This window comes from Saimiri boliviensis, chromosome 8, assembly GCF_048565385.1.
Source record: "Saimiri boliviensis isolate mSaiBol1 chromosome 8, mSaiBol1.pri, whole genome shotgun sequence".
NCBI classification, from domain to species: Eukaryota; Metazoa; Chordata; class Mammalia; order Primates; family Cebidae; genus Saimiri; species Saimiri boliviensis.
This window is the reverse complement of record NC_133456.1, coordinates 124,101,277-124,113,702: the sequence shown is the minus strand read 5'-3', so window position 1 is coordinate 124,113,702 and position 12,426 is coordinate 124,101,277. Positions and strand designations below refer to the sequence as shown.

Here is a 12,426-nt window from a genome sequence, read left to right as displayed (position 1 = left end):
TAATAATACAGTGCAGATGGTTTTGTGATGATTAAATACAATAATATATAAAAAACGGTTAGAGCCTGACTCACTGTAAGTTTTCAGATGTTAATAGTAACTTCATATAGTGACTTCTAATTCTCAGAGCTTTTTCTTAAGTAGTCATTTTGTTGGGGAGGCTAAAGTTCAGAGAGATTAAGTGACTTTCCTAAAAAGTGATGTGCTGTTATCTCGCTAGCTAAATATTTTTTTCTCTTGATAAAGTATGAAAGAAGTAATACTTGTTCAGTGTTGTCCACCTTTCTGTTTCTCATAGGAATGACAAAAGTATATTTTAAAAGGGGAGAGAGGCTTTAGAAAGATGCTGTAGATTGGCGATGGTAATAAATAGTTAGCAAGCATTTGAGTTCCTCTAGATTGCCAGGCAGCTGTGTTAGGAGTTAAACACAACTGACCTTGAGGAGTTGACAGGCTGGTGAGTAAAGCAGATAGGTAAATTGACAGAATACTCAGTGGTAAGCATTGTGATTAAATGCAGATATTGTAAGAACACATAGGATGAGACCCGTACCCAGATCTTGGGTTTGAGGAAGAAGTAAATGTGATTCATGAAATAATTTTGCTTCCCTTCTCAAAAATGAAAAGATTTTGAAGGAAAGTTTCAAATGTTTAGAGTCTCTTAAAATCTTGGGAAGTAGGTAATATTTTTTTCTCAATGTTTCTGTAGGAAATCTGCTATCTAGTTAGTTGTGCTATCTAGTTAGTTATTATTTTCTTTTTAAAATAATCAATAAAAACAAGGATTGGCTTGCTTACTGGTTTGCTTTTCACTGTTGTATGCTGTTTCCAACAGAGGCTTGTCTTTTTATTTTGGCTTCCTCTAGAATAGAATGTAATTTCATAGTACCTTTCTTATTAACCAAAGACAAACAACAAACAAAATCCTCAAAAGCTAGAAATCAAAAGATTGCCTTTTTCCACCCCTTTGACCTAATCAAAGAATATATTTTAATGTTAATGGCAGATCTTAGGGTTATCAAAGGCTAGAAAAAATTAACAAAAAAACAAAACCAATTTCATAGGAGGGTCAAGTGCAGGGGCTTACTTAGGCCTCTATTCCTAGCACCTTGTGAGGCTTGAGGCAGGAGAGCTGTTTGAGCCCAGGAGTTTGAGACTGGCCTGGGCAACATAGTAAGACCCTGTCTCTACAGATTTTTTTTTTAGAATTAGCCAGGTGTGGTGGCATGTGTCTCTAGTCCTTGCTAACTGAAGCTGAGGCAGGCAGCTTTCTATACCCAGGACGTTGAGGCTGCAGTGACCAGTGAGCTATCATTGCGCTACTGCACTGAACAGAGGGGAGACCCTGTCTCAAAACATTTTTTTTTCAATAGGAACTTTTTGGTAATTGATATTGAGGTAGGACTGAGTGGTATACTTTGTGGGTAGGATAAAGAAGAAGGTAAGGGTTTGTGAGGTTTAGCTACTAATTAACCATCAATTAGTCCTATTTCTAAAATCTCATCTGTATGTAAATTGGCAGAGGATTTTTTTTCTTTTTTGTCAAATAAAGCTTTGGAATGTGGATTTAGTGATATTTGGGATGTACACTGATAGACAGAATTCTTTATCATAAGCAATGGAATTTAAAATTTATTTCTTAATTGACCACAGAAAGCAGTCTGGGTCCAGAGAAAGTAATTGTTTAGATGGGTCATCACTAAGAAAATCACTATTGTTACATATTTCCTTTAATATCTTTATAAATCCTTTATGTACTAAACTTTAATGGAGTCTTTCATATTAGCATGAAGAACATCTGAATCTTTGTTGGCATTCTTTCCACAAAGATTTTTTTTTTTTGAGGCAAAGTCTCACTCTGTTACCCAGGCTAAAGTGCAGTATCTTGATCTCAGCTCACTGCAACCTCCTTTTCCTGGGTTCAGGCGATCTCAGTCTCTCAAGTAGCTGAAATTATAGGCATGCACCACCGTGTCCAGCTAATTTTTGTATTTTTAGTAGAGACAGAATTTGGCCCATGTTGTCCAGGCTTGTCTCAAACTCCTCACATCAAGTGATCCACTCTCTTCGGCCTCCCAAAGTGCTGGGATTACAGGAGTGAGCTACCGCACCCAACCAGTTAATATCCCACAAATATTTTATTATACTGAATTTAGTATGCATGGGTTAGGAAGAGGGGTGTGTGTGTGTGTTTATCTTTTAGGTGTTTTTACCTCACTAAGAATAAACACCTGACATTTTCCTGTAACGTTCTTTAAGTAATTCCTTTTTTTTTTTTTTTTTTTTTTTTTTGAGACAGAGTTTCGCTCTTGTTACCCAGGCTGGAGTGCAATGGCGCGATCTCGGCTCACCGCAACCTCCGCCTCCTGGGTTCAGGCAATTCTCCTGCCTCAGCCTCCTGAGTAGCTGGGATTACAGGCACACGCCACCATGCCCAGCTAATTTTTTGTATTTTTAGTAGAGACGGGGTTTCACCATGTTGACCAGGATGGTCTTGATCTCTCGACCTCGTGATTCACCCGCCTCGGCCTCCCAAAGTGCTGGGATTACAGGCTTGAGCCACCGCGCCCGGCCAGTAATTCCTTTTTAAAAAAAATCCTTTTCTCTGCTTATCATCTTTTAGTTTAAGTAATTTCTTACTAATCTTGCTTAAGGAAAAAATCCCCTGAATTATAAAATCTCTTATTTTCTCATAGATGTACTTGAAGGATATAATGGAACAATATTTGCATATGGACAAACATCCTCTGGGAAGACACACACAATGGAGGTAACATTTTATAATCTGTACTTAGATGTAGTTTGCAATGCATACAGCAGTCATTCATTATTTGTTATATTATTTTACGATGCATAAACATTTTAATTTACTCTTTATTGCCCTTTCTCCTGCAAATAATGAACATTTTAGATAAGAATTTTCTGTCACCCTGTATGGGAAATCTTGAATGCTTATGTGCTATTGATTGTATTTAGTATAAATAACTTTTTCCTGTTCTCCTTGGCCCCTCCTTCCTCAAATACCTGTCACTCTTTGATAAGAATGTTGCCATAATTATCAGTGCTGCTGTTAATAATAGATACGGACCTACTATAGCTTTACTTCTAGAAAACAGCCTGTGATCTTCTGCCACTGCTAAAGAGCATCCGTTTTTATCATTTATCTGAGTGTAGTACATTAAGTAAATCACTGCTTATTTTAGTGTGATTCATATTACTGATTTTCATAAACTTATAGAGAATGACATCTTATTATTTGCGTGAATTTACCTTGAAGTAGAAGGAATAATGCAGAATTTTATGGAAATAAATTAAAATCTTTTTGATTATGTTCATTTTACAATGAACATTTTACAAGCATGGATAATCTAAATCTAATTAATTAAAGGGTTAAGATATGTTGGTAACCTACGTGGTTGATGTACAGTACTATATGTAATAGTTGAATTGGATTTTTAGGTATTTACAGAACCATATCTACAAAAATGAACAATTATAGTTTCTGTCCTTTCTTGACTATAAGTTGTAGATTGAAACTCTTTGTTTTTACTTCATATTTTATAATTTGTTTAAGAAGTCTAGTTTTGTTTTTTGTTTAGGGTAAACTTCATGATCCAGAAGGCATGGGAATTATTCCAAGAATAGTGCAAGATATTTTTAATTATATTTACTCCATGGATGAAAATTTGGAATTTCATATTAAGGTAATTTTCTTGGGGAACGATTGTATTTTACTTTACAGCAAGAATAATGTTCTAAAAAAAATAGTAAATTCTAGTTTAAAGTAATTTTAAAAATTATTTTTATGGAAAGGCATAGTTGAAAGATCATTCAGGTTAGTAAACTTGGATTCTTGTTCATCTGCCATTAGATGAACAAGAATGTTAATTAACTTAAATAATTAAGTCTTTGTTTAGCCTCCTCCATAAAGTAAAGGGGTTTGCTTTACTGTAGAACTCAAAGGTTTCTACTACTCAAAACTATTCAGATTCATTTTAGATGAAGATTTGTAATTTATGTCCAGTTGGAAGACTGCATAAATAAGCTAATTTAGCTAATTTATGTCTTCCCATTAGAATGTGAGCTATGGCTGGTATGTTGATAACTGTCCTAGTCTAAACAGTGTCTAGTACTCAGACCTCAATATTAGTAAGTGAATAAGTTATTATATAATTTTAGTTAATTGATCTTTTTTAAAATTTGTTTGCCCTTTAGGTTTCATATTTTGAAATATATTTGGATAAGATAAGGGACCTATTAGATGGTAAGTTAAATTCTTGCTAGTTGATCAGTTTTAAATAACATCTGTTAATCCCTTTTTAATAGTAGATGTGAGACCATTTCTTTGTAACCTATATGAAATTGTCTTAAGTTACTGGAAAAAGACATTTAAAATTTTTTTCTTTTAAAGTTTTAGTTGAATACCTTTAAATAGAATAACTTGTTTATGGGTACTTTTTTTTTTTTTTTTTTTTTTGAGATAGAGTCTTGCTCTGTTGCCCAGGCTAGAGTGCAGTGGCGTAATCTCGGCTCACCACAACCTCAACCTCCCGAGTTCAAGCAGTACTCCTACCTCAGACTCCTGAGTATCTGGGACTACAGGCACACACCACCATGCCTGGCTGATTTTTGTATTTTTAGTACAGACAGGGTTTCACTGTGTCAGCCAGGCTGGTCTTGAACTCCTGACCTTGTGATCCGCCTGCCTTAGCCTCCCAAAGTGCTGGGATTATAGGCATGAGCCACTGCACCCAGCCTATGGTAGTAATTAGAGCATTGGACTGGGAGTTACAGAACCTAAGCCCTGAGTTCTAGTCTTCCATCAGCTATCAACTAAATACATTGTCCTTAGGCAAATCATTGAACCACTCACACTTAATGTTCTTGTTTATAAAATGTGGGTGGTGTGGGTTGGAGTGGCCCTGAAATTCTATATTGTTGCACTGGTTTCTATTTAGATCTCCTTCTATGTCTATAAGGTCTGCTTTAGAGCAATGTTTTAACTATTTTTTTAAGAGTTCAGCTATTGCTGTTAGGCTACTCAGGGAAGCCTATCGATTGAATTATTTCATATCTAATATTAGAGTTTTAGGAGAATGTTGCTGACATTTATTTCTCTTTTTCAGTTTCAAAGACCAACCTTTCAGTTCATGAAGACAAAAACCGAGTTCCCTATGTAAAGGTATTTATGGTACAGTTGTCTAGAAAGTCCCTGTAACATATTTTTAAAGGGTATGAACATATTTTAAAAAATTATTTCACAGGGGTGCACAGAACGTTTTGTATGTAGTCCAGATGAAGTTATGGATACCATAGATGAAGGAAAATCCAACAGACATGTAGCAGTTACAAGTAAGTAGAAAATAACACCAGTTAGAGTTTAAAACTGGCTTAAAATATCCTTATCCAGGTGATTAATTGTGAGATTGCTTTAAGGAAATTGTTAACAAGGGGAAATCATGTTTATTTATATTTGTTTGTGTAATTTCATTGCAGATATGAATGAACATAGCTCTAGGAGTCACAGTATATTTCTTATTAATGTAAAACAAGAGAACACACAAACGGAACAAAAGCTGAGTGGAAAACTTTATCTGGTTGATTTAGCTGGTAGTGAAAAGGTAAAGTCTTCGTGTATTTTGATAAATATTTAAGCATTTTCATAAACTTTAGTTTGAATTGGGAGTTATGCAGGATTCCTTGTTGCATCTTGAAAACTTAACCAAATTGGAATTGGTAACCTGAGATTTATAACTGCTGATGCCATTGCTTCATGATGATATCAACTGAATAATCAGTTCCAAGTTACTGTTTGATCGTAGTATAGTTCAACCCACAGGTGCTCCCTGTGACTTAAGATGTATTCGTATTGTGAACTTGTTTGGCATATGTTGTTATAGACGTTATTAGGTGTCCCTTTTCTAATTTTTGATACATACTTTATTCATACTGGCAGTGGGGTCCCTATTAAATCTGGTTACTATCCATTAGTCTTTTCTGGTTTGGTTGGACTCATTTTCTTCCTTTGGATGATTGTTTCATTATTAGAGTTCTATACAGTCTGATTCTAGTCTATATCAAAATAAGTTTGAATATTACAATAGGGACCTCTGTGACCATTTCTGCTGTTGTGCCGATTTTGTTTCTTGTGCTTAATGGTATATCTATTCCATTCTACTCTGAGGTATTATACACATCTTTCAAAGATTATCTAATCTTGAGAATTCTCATAGCTTCTTCAGCCAACGTTGCTAACTTACTGTTCTAACCTACCTTTAACATAGATACTTAAATATTTCATTTTTTTTTTTAAAGAAGCAGCTTTGCTTATATAATGTGTTTAAACTCAGTCTCTGTTTTCTAACAGTTAAAACATCAACATTATGCATTAGCCAATGTTAGAAAATTCCTCTGGGCTGGGTGTGGTGGCTCATGCCTGTAATTCCAGCACTTTGGGAGGCCAAGGTGGGCGGAACACAAGGTCAGGAGTTCAAGACCAGCCTGGCCAACATGATGAAACCCCATATCTACTAAAGATAAAAAAATTAGCTGGGCTTGCTGTTGGACACCTGTAATCCCAGCTGCTTGGGAGGCTGAGGCAGGAGAATTGCTTGAACCTGGGAGGCAGAGGTTGCAGTGAGCCGAGATTGCGCCATTGCACTCCAGTCTGGGCAACAGTGTGAGACTTCATCTCAAAAAAAAAAAAGAAGAAGGTTCCTCTATTCTAATGTAGCAAAGGGCACTAACAAATTAATGAACTACGAATTTATTCTCAAATTGGTTATTTTCAACAGTACCTACAAACTACAGATAAAATTTGGTGTCACTCTTAATCAAACTCTTAAAAGTAGTACTCAAGAACTGGTGATACCTAAGAGTAAATGCTTGGCAAATAAGATCATGAAGCTTTTCATATTCTTTTTTTTTCTTTTTTACTGGATATTGATGACCTATGAACCTTTTAGAAAATTTAAAGAAAATTATCATAAACTTGTAATTTTGTTTCATTCTTTTGAAATCTTATGCATAGGTTAGTAAAACTGGAGCTGAAGGTGCTGTGCTAGATGAAGCTAAAAACATCAACAAGTCACTTTCTGCTCTTGGAAATGTCATTTCTGCTTTGGCTGAGGGTAGTGTGAGTATACATGTCTTCTATCTCCCTGTTACCCTATGTAGTATTATTTAAATATAGGTGTTTATGTGTGCATGAGTGTGTATGTGTGAGAGAGGTTGATTCACTGTGTTTGAATCAGTATGTGTAAGTTAGTTGTCTTTTGGGAATTTATTTTACAATATTGTATATATATCCTAGTTTACATCTTAATATCAAACAGTTAACCGAAATAACCTTGTAATTTTTAAAGTAGCATATTTATATAACATCTTATTATACAGAAACCCACTGATCTATGTTTTCTTTCTTTGTTTTTGTAAGCAGACGTATGTTCCGTATCGAGATAGTAAAATGACAAGAATCCTTCAAGATTCATTAGGTGGCAACTGTAGAACCACTATTGTAATATGCTGCTCTCCATCATCATACAATGAGTCTGAAACAAAATCTACACTCTTATTTGGCCAAAGGTTTGTTGTTAAGAAAGTACAAAGCCTAAATGTAGATAGACATTTTGTTTACAAAATGTAGGAAAATGTCAGATAGCTATTATTCCAACCTATACATACTGTTTTGTGCTAGACAAACTCATTTTGAATTGATGGCAGATAGTACAGCGTAGGTCTGTTTTTTAGACTGCTTGGTTTAAGTTTGAGTACACTTTAAAGTCAAATGAAATTTTAGTCACATTTAAGTGACAAGCTGTAATTTGGCATTAAAGAAAATAAGCATTTGAATCAAATAATGATGTCGAAGCCTGGCAAACATAATCCTCTGTTAAGCCTGTAGACATACATGACAGGTTAATATAATCTATATGAGATGATTAGGAAAAATCAATAATAATGATTCAGTTTTTGACTTCCGACAGTAATTTTTTAATTCGGCCTTGCAAACAAATTGGAAAAATATAGGCCTTTGTCTTTTATTTTTAGTGGGTTGATTTTTTTTTAATTTTTATTTTTAGCTATTCACAGATTTTGGAGCAGACTCAAATTTGGGTTTTGAATAAGCTCATTATGTTGCAGCTCTTAATATTTAGTTTAAGAGATTACTGGACAAAAATAAATTCCTTAGTCGTATATACATATATTCCATATAGTTAAAATTAAAAATAATTTCAGTCTCATCCTTTTTTTTTTTTTTTTTTTTTCAATTACATCTCTTAGGGCCAAAACAATTAAGAACACAGTCTGTGTCAATGTAGAGTTAACTGCCGAACAGTGGAAAAAGAAGTATGAAAAAGAAAAAGAAAAAAATAAGACCCTGCGGAACACTATTCAGTGGCTTGAAAATGAACTCAACAGATGGCGTAATGGTAATAACTTAAGAATTTGTCATCTTAAATTTGTTAAATACAGATTTAGAGCATAGAAACAGTTGAGTAAAATCAGTAAGTGATTAGATCAAGAAATTTAACAGACATTGAAATAATTTTTAAAAAGTCAAACAAATCCTGGAGTTGAAAAATAAAATGAGCAAAATGCAGTAGAGAGCATCACTAGTAGAATTAATTAAGCAGAAGAAAGAATTTAAACTTGAAGACAAATTATTTGAAAATACATGGTCAGAGAAGAAAAAGTTTACAAGAATGAGGCTGAGTACAGTGGTTCACACCTATAATCCCAGCACTTTGGGAGGCCAAGATTGGCAGATTATTTGAGGTCAGGAGTTAGAGACCAGTCTGGCTAACCTGGTGAAACCCTGTCTCTACTAAAAGCACAAAAATTAACCTGGTGTGGTGTAGGACGCCTGTAGTCCCAGATATTCAGGAGGCTGAAGCAGGAGAATTGTTTGAACACTGGAGGTGGAGGTTGCAGTGAACCTACATTGTGCCACTGTAATCCAGCCTGGGGGACAGAGTGAGACTTTGTCTCATTTTTAGGAATGAAATTGAATAAAATTGAAATCAGTTTTAGACATGTCGCTTTTTATTACCCATTTTATCGTCTGATTTTAGGGGAGACTGTGCCTATTGATGAACAGTTTGACAAAGAGAAAGCCAACTTGGAAGCTTTCACAGTGGATAAAGATATTGCTATTACCAATGATAAACCAACAACCACAATTGGAGTTACAGGAAATTTTACTGATGCTGAAAGAAGAAAGTGTGAAGAAGAAATTGCCAAATTATACAAACAGCTTGATGACAAGGTAGATACTGTTTGTTTAGGTCTGTTTTATATTAGGTACTATTTTTTTTTTTTTTTTTTTTTTTGAGACGGAGTTTCGCCCTTGTTACCCAGGCTGGAGTGCAATGGCACGATCTCGGCTCACCGCAACCTCCGCCTCCTGGGCTCAGGCAATTCTCCTGCCTCAGCCTCCTGAGTAGCTGGGATTACAGGCACGTGCCACCATGCCCAGCTAATTTTTTGCACTTTTAGTAGAGACGGGGTTTCACCATGTTGACCAGGATGGTCTCAATCTCTTGACCTCGTGATCCACCCGCCTCGGCCTCCCAAAGTGCTGGGATTACAGGCTTGAGCCACCGCGCCTGGCTATATTAGGTACTATTGACATGGGTGTTCTTATTTTCTAATTTTTCTAATTTCAGTATTATGGGCACTTAGGATCTTATATATCTTCCTTGATTTCTGTTAATTTGTAAAAAATAATGTGTTAACAAAATAAAAAATCTCTCAGCTACTTGGGAGGCTGACGCGGGAATCACTTGAACCTGGGAGGCAGAGGTTGCAGTGAGCCAAGATCACGCCACTGCTCTTCAGCCTGGCGATAGACCTAGACTCTGTCTCAAAAAGAAAAATGTCATAATTTCAGTTTCTGTGTGGAAACTATATGAGGGTATATCTTTTTTCTCCCCTCTTTTGAAGCTAAAATAACTTTATAAGGCAGCAGTTCCCAACCTTTTTGGCACCAGAGATTGGTTTCAGGGAAGATAATTTTTCCCTGGACCAGGATGGGGGAGATGGTTTTGGGATGGAACTTCCACCTTGGATTGTCAGGCATTAGATTCTCATAAGGATCCTGTAACCTAGATCTCTTGCATGCACGAGTTTGCACTCTCAAGAGAATCTAATGCCGCTGATCTAACAGAGGGCGGAGCTCAAGTGGTAATGCCTGCTGCTTACCTGTTGTACCTCCTGGTTCCTAACAGGCCTTGAGTACCACTCTGTGGCCTGGGGGCTTGGGACCCCCGTTCTAACAAAAATTTGGCATTCGGTCATTGGGAATCTTAATGATACCAACCTGTAGAATCAGGGCTCTGAAGACTCCAATAAAAAATGATGTAAGAGATTGAGGGAATCAAAAGAGTGGAAATATCTTCCTGCTTTGCATATAGAAGTCATATCAGTAGTATGAATAATAGCAAATTAAGAACTTAACAGAATAAAGGCAAAAGCAAGAGCAGTAAAGAGATTAGAAGAAAATATTTAAATTTTTTTTTAATGTATTTTAAGCAGGGATGGCAGGTTTGCAGTACTTGACCATTATTAAGTATTGATAATTGAAAGAAGTTCCTTTTGTTTTGCCATTTGCCTAAAAGAGATTAAAATAAACAATGTTGAATTTGGAGAAATGGTTTTGAAATATTTCTAGGGGAGTACTAATTTTATAACCTGTATTGGGAAATAGCTAGAATCAGGTTGTTAGCTACTTGGTTAACTGGATACTTCAAAATTCTAGGATGAAGAAATTAACCAGCAAAGTCAACTAGTAGAGAAACTGAAGACACAGATGTTGGATCAGGAAGAGGTGAGTTGAATAACTTGTATTCCTTCCAGAAAAGCTTTATAGTTTTGGTTTCTGAATCCCATTGACTTTGTTTTTAATAGTTGTGTAATTCTGGGTATGACTCTCTTTATGGAATAAGTATGTCACATGGATAAAATGCATTTTACTCATTCATCCTATCTACCCACATACAATCTGTTGTTTATTTCTGCTATTTTTTTTTTCATCTTGGTTCTTGACATTTTTCTTCTTGTCACCTAGTTTGGACTCTCATTTTATTCTCACCCAGCACAGCAGGGGGATAATTGAAAAGTAGTCCTTTAACTTTTTTTTTGGCGGTGGGGTATGGGCAGGGTGAAGACAAAGACTGCTTCAGTAAGCAAGAGATACTCTTCATCAGTGAACCTAATCCTGGTTAGATCATCTTCGTACATATTTCACCTGTAGCATTATTCCTCAAAGGGGCACTGTTGACATTTTACATTGGATAATTTATGTTATTCTGTCCTTTGCATTATAGGACATTAAATATTCCTGGTCCCTACTCCTAAATGCCATTTGCATTCTACCCAATTATTAACACTTCCACAGATTTCCAGATATCCCTACTGGAGAGCTACTAATCTGGATGATTGTGGTATTCTCTTAACCAGTCTTTTGGCTTCCCTGCAGTTCAGATTTTATGTGCTGATAACCAGGTTTTTCTGAGGCACAGCACAGATGTCATCACGTGTTGCTCAAAGCAAATCTAAATTTTTAAGCAACCCTTGTAGAATGCCATTTTCTTTTATTACATTAACTTGCATGTGACTACAGTCGACCCATCCTAGCCAACTTCTCCATTAATAATACCCTTTCCTGTATTACTAAGCACTTTATCTGTCCTGTCCCTCTTTTATGGTTCTTACCTTCTATCTTATATTGCACTTATTCATGTACCTATCTTCTCTTCTACTGTGTTCCTTAAACACAGTCTTTGATTTTCTCTCTGCCTTGCTGCAACCAGCACAGGACCTGCACATGCAGATAGTTGACATTTAGTAAATTTGTTTAGTGAGTAAATGTTGCCACACTGAGTAGCATTCATATTTCACTCCATTTGTTCTTGGCAAATGGTGAAGCTTCATGGGTGTTTTTTAAAACCTGTATATGTTGGGGAAAATAAATGATTTTCTTTCCTGTAGCTTTTGGCATCTACCAGAAGGGATCAAGACAATATGCAAGCTGAGCTGAATCGCCTTCAAGCAGAAAATGATGCCTCTAAAGAAGAAGTGAAAGAAGTTTTACAGGCCCTAGAAGAACTTGCTGTCAATTATGATCAGAAGTCTCAGGAAGTTGAAGACAAAACTAAGGAATATGAATTGCTTAGTGACGAACTGAATCAGAAATCAGTAAGATATAGTTTTGTTTTGTTTTTTTAAATTCTTTAGTACAGGTATTCCTAACCTAAAAACTACTTAAGTAATTTATTTCTATAAAAGTCAAATATCAGTAACATCAATTTTCAAGGACTCTGGTTTCAACTTCATTTTTTTCCGTATATGAAGCCTTAGAGATGGAGGAAGACAGTTATCTTAGTTCAGATCTATTAATACCTAATTTAAATGCTTTTTAAAAGG

At 35.6% G+C, this 12,426-nt stretch overlaps 1 protein-coding gene across 2 annotated transcripts in view; it reads left to right on the top strand.

The window, feature by feature from the left end:
* The window catches only part of KIF5B (kinesin family member 5B), a 47,883-nt gene that overhangs the window by 14,645 nt on the left and 20,812 nt on the right, over window positions 1-12,426 (top strand). For both annotated transcript variants that reach the window (XM_003938378.4, XM_010349053.3), the window contains exons 3-14: window positions 2,697-2,770; window positions 3,600-3,704; window positions 4,216-4,264; window positions 5,127-5,182; window positions 5,265-5,352; window positions 5,497-5,621; window positions 7,031-7,135; window positions 7,439-7,584; window positions 8,284-8,432; window positions 9,075-9,268; window positions 10,760-10,828; window positions 11,992-12,198. In XM_003938378.4, the coding sequence (XP_003938427.3) occupies window positions 2,697-2,770; window positions 3,600-3,704; window positions 4,216-4,264; window positions 5,127-5,182; window positions 5,265-5,352; window positions 5,497-5,621; window positions 7,031-7,135; window positions 7,439-7,584; window positions 8,284-8,432; window positions 9,075-9,268; window positions 10,760-10,828; window positions 11,992-12,198 (1,367 nt within the window). The remainder of the gene's footprint in view (window positions 1-2,696; window positions 2,771-3,599; window positions 3,705-4,215; window positions 4,265-5,126; window positions 5,183-5,264; window positions 5,353-5,496; window positions 5,622-7,030; window positions 7,136-7,438; window positions 7,585-8,283; window positions 8,433-9,074; window positions 9,269-10,759; window positions 10,829-11,991; window positions 12,199-12,426) is intronic.